This window comes from Mus caroli, unplaced genomic scaffold, assembly GCF_900094665.2.
Source record: "Mus caroli unplaced genomic scaffold, CAROLI_EIJ_v1.1 scaffold_19888_1, whole genome shotgun sequence".
Lineage (NCBI taxonomy): Eukaryota > Metazoa > Chordata > Mammalia > Rodentia > Muridae > Mus > Mus caroli.
Genome location: NW_018390493.1, coordinates 8,525 through 15,652, shown reverse-complemented (window position 1 = coordinate 15,652; position 7,128 = coordinate 8,525). Strand labels below are relative to the sequence as shown.

General features: G+C 41.1%; 1 protein-coding gene across 1 annotated transcript; it reads right to left on the bottom strand.

Moving 5' to 3' along the window:
• Positions 1-1,948: 1,948 nt before the first annotated feature.
• On the bottom strand, positions 1,949-4,528 carry LOC110288677 (disintegrin and metalloproteinase domain-containing protein 29-like). The gene is made up of 2 exons (XM_021154962.2): positions 2,563-4,528; positions 1,949-2,112 (listed from the first exon to the last, which is right to left on the bottom strand). Exons 1-2 carry the CDS (start codon positions 4,334-4,336, stop codon positions 2,093-2,095), a joined length of 1,794 nt encoding a protein of 597 aa, XP_021010621.1. The 5' UTR covers positions 4,337-4,528; the 3' UTR covers positions 1,949-2,092.
• Positions 4,529-7,128: the final 2,600 nt, after the last annotated feature.

Genomic DNA, 7,128 nt, shown 5'->3' with positions numbered 1-7,128 from the left:
CAGTGACACACCCATTCCAACCAGGTCACACCTATTCCAACAAGGCCACACCTTCAGATGGTGCCACTCCCTGGTCCAAGGATATACAAACCATCACAGTAACACTGCTCAGTTCTTGTATACTTAAAGCTTGTTAAATAAATATAGTAGTCTGGTCTCAATTATTTGGGAGATAGCGAGGTAAAGAGAAAAACAAACATTAAAAAAGGCATTAAACTGCTTTCCTCGCACACCCATATATTTTAGAAATGTCTTTTTGATTCATATTTTACATTAACAATAAAATAGATGATGATCTAATACAATTGAGAACAGACCATGACAATGGTAAGAATAGCATAGACTAAGGCAACCCAAAGTTCTAGAAGCTTCTAGAAAACTATAAAAATGAACTTCACAAATACGTATTTTCTTTTCTTGAAAAAATCTGAGCAGCAGATTTTACCTGTAGAAGTCTAAAGAATGTGACAAAACGTTTGGGCACAGTAGAGTAGAAAGCAGGGCATTCACTTGGCTTGGGTAAGACCCTGGGTTCTTGGCTGTGCTGCTTAGCACCATAAACCAGGAAGAGAAAAAAAATTTCACTCAAAACAAACTTAAGAAGTGGTAAATTGTATGGCATTAAGAGGCTAGAGAGCTGACACAGCAGTTAAGAGTGCTTGCTGCTCTTGCAGAGACCCTGAGTCTGGTCCCCAGCACACAAGCTGGGTGATCCACAACTACCTATAACTCCAGCTCTCTCGGATCTGACTCTGGCCTCCACAAGAAACTATATTCACACTTACACAAAGAGTAATAATGAGAGAGGTAGGGAGAGAGTGTGAGAGAGAGAGAGAAAGAGGGGGGTTAGGAGTTCTCTGGTAAAATTTTGGGGGTCACTTATGTATATTATCATATCATCTGCAAATAGTGATATTTTGACTTCTTCCTTTCCAATTTGTATCTCTTTGACCTCCTTTTGTTGTCTAATTACTGTGGATAGGACTTCTAGTACTATATTGAATATGTACAGAGAAAGTGGGCAGCCTTATCTAGTCCCTGATTTTAGTAGGATTGCTTCAAGTTTCTCTCCATTTAGTTTGATATTGGCTACTGGTTTCCTGTATATTGCTTTTACTATGTTTAAGTGTGGACCTTGAGTTCCTGATCTTTCCAAGACTTTTACCATGAAAGGGTATTGAATTTTCATAAGTGGATAGCAGCCCAAAAGCTAGGAATACCCAAGATACAATTCACAGACCACATGAAATTCAAGAAGAAGGAAGACCAAAGTGTGGTCCTTCTTAGAATGGGGAACAAAATACTTATGGGAGCAAATACAGAGACAAAGTGTGGAACAGAGACTGAAGGAAAGGCCTTCCAGAGACAACCCCACCAGGGGGATCCATCCCATATATACTCACCAAACCCAGACACTTATTGTGGATGCCAAGAAATGCATGTTGACAGGAGCTTGATAAAGCTGTCTCGAGAGGTTCTACCAGAGCCTGACATATACAGAGGTGGATGCTCGAAGCCAACCATTGAACTGATCACAGGGTCCCCAATGGAGGAGTTAGAGAAAAGACTGAAGGAGCTGAAGGGGTTTGAAACCCCATAGGAAGAACAATATCAACCAACGAGAGCTCGCAGGGTCTGACCTATCAACCAAGGAGTACACATGGAGGAACCCACGGCTCCTGCCATATATGTAGCAGAGATGGCCTTGTCCTGTAAAGGCTTGATGCCCCAGTGTATGGGAATTCGAGGGCAGAGAGGTGTGAGTGGGTAGGTGAATGAGAGCACATCCTCATAGAAGCAGGAAGACTGGGGGTGGGAGAGGGAGTTTCTACGGTGAAATTGGGAAAGGGGATAACATTTGTAATGTAAATAAATAAAATATCCAATAAAAAAGAAAACCAAACCAAACAAACAAACAAAAAACATAGAAACAATGCTAATTCCTCAGTGATTTTATTTCAAGATGAAATTCTTCAATTTACCAATGGTTACACATCATCAACAATTTCTTGTGGTAATTGACATAGATTTTGTCCATTGTGTGGCGTCAAATAGTTTGGTATGAAGTCAACTGTCTGTTAACAGCAGAATGTTACTCCTCTTCTTTAGTTTCTGAAACAAATATTGCTTTAAAAACTGCCCCCAAAAGAATCGAAGCCAAGATAAGAATCATGCGAATACTTAAAATGACTATTAGCCTGTTGGCACTCACATGTATTTCAGCTTTATGTTTTTTCTGAATGATAGGTGGAGGGCCACTATTTGTACTACCACCTTTTCCTATTTCTAAACAATGTGGTGGCTGCCATCCTCGAACACAGTGACAGTTGCCTTTGTTGTTGCACACCCCTCTGAAGTTACATGAACTAATGTTGCAATTAAAATTCAAAGTTGGATGAGCAACACATCTTTGAGCTTTACAGTATTTGCCAGGGCCACAGGTTGCACCATCCACTACAAGCCCCATTTCTGGAAGTTCTGTCCCATGGTGTGCATCATACCCAAAGCACTGTACTTCTTTAACATCTTGAACCTTTAGGTGATAAAAGGTCGTGTGCTCACCTCCACCAGGAATATACTTGACACCATCGCAGTGGATCATTCCACAAAAAACATCCTCCTTTTGACATGGGACAGGTTGGCTTCCTCCTCGTATGATTCTAACGCCACAGTTTCCAAATCGGTCGCCTTTGACATTTAATTCATTATAGCATGCTGGTGAACCATCCTTTACTTGGTATCCAAAAAGAGCTTGACACTGCAAATGACGGTCACTACAGTTTCCTGCTATGCAGACTGCCAGTGGAGAACAAGGAGTTCCGTCCATGATGTAAAAATTTCCTGGGCAATGCTCTGAGACTCCACTACAGTACTCTGGAAGATCACAAATACCATTTTTGTCTCTGCATATTGTTCCAGTGGGTGCAAACTTACAAGATCGACAGCAACCTCCTACAGCACAAGAGCTGCCCTGAGTAAAGTCGCAATTGACTTCACAACACTTATCAGTGGTACAGTCTTTCACAGAACCACAGTCACATTTCTCACTGGCCTCTACTTTCTTATTTCCACAACGAGGAACTGCATGGATCTTTACTTCTTCAGCTGTATGACGCTCTAAACTCAAGCAAGGGTCCCATTCATGGATCCGCCTATGTATCACATTATGGGAACAATTGCTAATCATATCCTGAAGAGTAGGAAATTCATCCATGAGACAACTGCTCCTTCTGAAACAAACACAGCCTGGTGTATCATGGCTTACTTCCAGAAGGTGACCCATTGCATGTGCCAGGAAAGATCCAGCCAGAAATAAATGGTTTTTTCCTACATATGTATATAATACTCCCCAGTTGGGGTTACATAATCCACCCTGAAAGCCTGCATAATCTGAATCTTTTGGTTTTGAGGCAAGCAGAAGAGCTGTAGTGGCATAAGTATCTTTTGCTATTTTAGCTTTCCATACGCCAAAACTTGCCATAGTATTCCAAGCATTGTTGTCATATTGATCGGGTATTTTTTGTAGGTTCTTCGTATTCCAAATCCATACACTACGTGCATACACAATCAATCCACTTATTTTATAAATGCTATCTGAAATGCTGTTCATAATCAGTATTAACTCAACTGAGGTGGAGCAATTGCTCCCAGTTTGTTGGAATAATTCATGAGTCACCGTGTACTGTATTCCTACACCTTTCAAATGGTAACGCCACAGATATACAGGGGCTGCTCTGGGACTTCCAGCGAGCTTAGTCTCTTGAGGGAGGTCACCTGCCTTTGCCATAATCTCATCATTTCTACACTTTTTCGACTCACGTGACCTTTCGTCCACCACAAGCAGAGAAATTACATGCTCAAATTTGGAAGACGATGCCAACGGTTTGATTTCATAAGTGAAGTCATCCACCTGTATCATGCCTTTCAGACCTCCAGTGCAGGTATCTAGTGTAGCTTGGGACCCAGGGACTCCTTCCAGGTAGCTGTAGAAGTAACAATCCCGAGGAACAAATGGGTAATCCTTCTGCTGGGCTCCTTGGTCATTAGAGGTATATACAGGAAAATTTTGAGGAATCATGTTTTTCTTGAGTTTCATGTGGACCACATGTCTTTGTCCCCTAAAGCGCATGCTATAGGTGATGTGCCCTGACATATCACTTTTGCCCATTCTCTGGGGAACCTTCCTGGGGATGACAATTTCAGAGGTAGAGAAGCGCCATTTGGGTGGGCTACGGGAACAGCAGGCAGGAGACAACAGTGCCCAGAGCACAGAGAGCCAGAGAGCACCTCTCAGGAGGGCCAAAGTCCAGGTAGATGGTCTGAGGAANGGAGCCATGGACCAAACCAAATCTGGTCCACTGGGTGACAGACAAGACTAAGACATCAGAGCATGAGGAGAGCAGAGTGAGGCAAGAGGCTTACCACCTCTGCTAAGTAAAGGGAGAGAGGCTGTTACATAACAATGCTCTGCTCATCCAAGCATTGTGTGCTCAGTGATCTGGAGACCCTATGGCAGAAGCCCCAGGGAAGAGCAAAAAGTGGGAGGCACTTGGAGAAACAAGTATATATTTGAGTTAATACAGCTCACATCTGACTGTGAAAATTTAAGTGGGAAAAAGAAATTTTTGAACTTTAGAATAAAATATGTGTATGTGTGATTACATATATCATACACTATAACATATAATATATATCTTATAACACATCACATAAAATTTTTACATATAATATATTTAATATATATATATATATATATCATAGTATCTTATATAATGAAAGCATTGACCATTTAATTACATCAAAAAACAAACATTAGTAAGACATAGATGCTCCTCTATCAGGGATCTTGTGAAGATTATAGTCTATAGAAGTAACTGGGATTTTTTTTTGAAGAATTATTTTATGTATTTGAGTACACTGTAGCTGTCTTCAGACACACCAGAGGAGGATATCAGATCCCATTACAGATGGTTGTGAGCCACCGTGTGATTGCTGGGAATTGAACTCAGAACTTCTAGAAGAACAGTCAATGCCTTCAAAAGCTGAGCCATCTCTCCAGCCCGGACTTTGGGCAGTTTTTATTTATTATTATTTTACTGGACTTTTGCTAGTACATTTTTCTGAATTTGTGGTTTATCCTACATGTATACACATGTTTCCTTGTGGATTTTCATTGTGTTTTTAAATTTTGGTTTATTTGTTTGCCTGTTTGTTTGTTTGTTCTCAAGAAAGGAAAGGCACAGAGCTGGGTTGGTGGGAAGGTATGGATGATCAGTGCTGAGGTCCAGCTCAGCATTCAGTTACTGAGTAAGGCAGCAAGGCTGGCATTAGCAGGAGCCAAAAGCTTTTGACTTCTGGCAATTTACTTCTCTCCTACTAGTCTGAACCAGAAGATGATGACTTCTAGCGATTTAACTGTCTCTTGCCATTCTGGGGCCAAAAGACAATGGTTTCTAGAAATTAACTCCTGCTGATAGCAGCAGGGAAATTAAGAAAACTTAGTTTCTCAGATTCTTTTCTCTTTGACTCAAGGGCCTTTCACTAGCCTGGTGAGAAACCCAGAGTTCATTAATTCATGAGCCAGAGAAAATAGAAAACAAATTCAGGTACATACACACAGAGACATATGTACACTGGATGAAGCAGAAAAGGTCTACACTACCATTTTCTTGTCTTTCTTAGGTTTTATACCTTCTCCAGAAATAGATCACATTGTTTTCTAAGCATGTTTACATTCCATAAGTTCATAGTAAGTCTAAACTTATAGTCCATGTCATAGATCAATAAGGTTTAAAGAGCTACAGAAGAACTGTTTACATATCTGCCCATTAAGAATAGTACCTAACTGAACATCCACTATCTATTTTCTGGCTTCACAAGTTCATTATAAGTTTAAAACAATAGATTTTTTAAATTAGATATTTTCTTTATTTGCATTTCAAATGTTATCCCCTTTCCTAGTTTTGAAAGGAAATAAAAACTTGAGACCTGTGATTCATGTAATTTATGTCAAATAGCCCAAAGAGTTGTTTGTGAGCTTTGTAACCTAGGGCCGAGAACATAGCAGAGCAGGCCAGGACATGCCCTGGCAGGCCCGTCATTAAGACACTCCTGAGGCTGCTAGACCATAAAGATAAAGAGAGATAAAGAGAATGACATGCTGGACTGGCCTAGTGCCTCCCTATCTCCTGCCCTTCTGACCTAAGTTAAATGTTATCTGTATATACAGTCTGCTGATGTTTAAATGAACCAATCATGTGAAACCGTGCCAATGCACCAATTCTTCCCTGCTGATGTTTAAATGAACCAATCATGTGATGAAACCGTGCCAATTCCTCCCTCAGCCCCACTCCTTTTCTTTTTTCTTTTTTATATTTTTTATTAGGTATTTTCCTCAATTACATTTCCAATGATATCCCAAAAGTCCCCCATTCCCTCCCCCCATCCACCCCTTTTCTTTAAAAACCCCTAGCTTCCAAGCCTTGTGGTCGAGTCCACTGTCTCCTGCGTGAGATATGTTTTGATCCGGAGTTCCACCATTAAACTCCCTCGTGTTTTTACATCAAGATGGTCGTCTGTTCGTGATTCTTGGGTGCACGCCCAATTGGGAGTTGAGTGGGGATTTCTCCACTAGGTTCTTTCATTTGGAGGCCCCAGCGAGATCTGCATGACACCCAGGAACCCCGAAAGACCCCTTGGGGGTACGTTTGTTTGTGTGCGTCTTACATGTTGTCTGTTGCCTAAGTGTGGCACAGCTGAATTTGTGCCTTGGTTTTTCAGTTCTGAGATTCTGAATTTGTGTCTTAGTTTTTCAATTCTGAGATTCTGAATTTGTGTCTTGGTTTTTCTGTTCTGAGATTGTGGATTTGTGTCTTGGTTTTTCAGTTGTGAGATTGTGGGTTCGAGTCCCACCTCGTATCTTGGTTTTACAGTTCTGAGATCGTGGGTTCAAGTCCCACCTCGTTCCTTGGTTTTACGGTTCTGAGATTGTGGGTTCGAGTCCCACCTCGTGCCTTGGTTTTACGTCTGGCAGAGTGAAGAATGAGTGTGCTTAGATACTGGTGTCTTTTATTCTCTGTTGCTGTCTTGTTTTTGTGTTGCTGTCCTGTTTTGTTTGTGGTTTTCGTT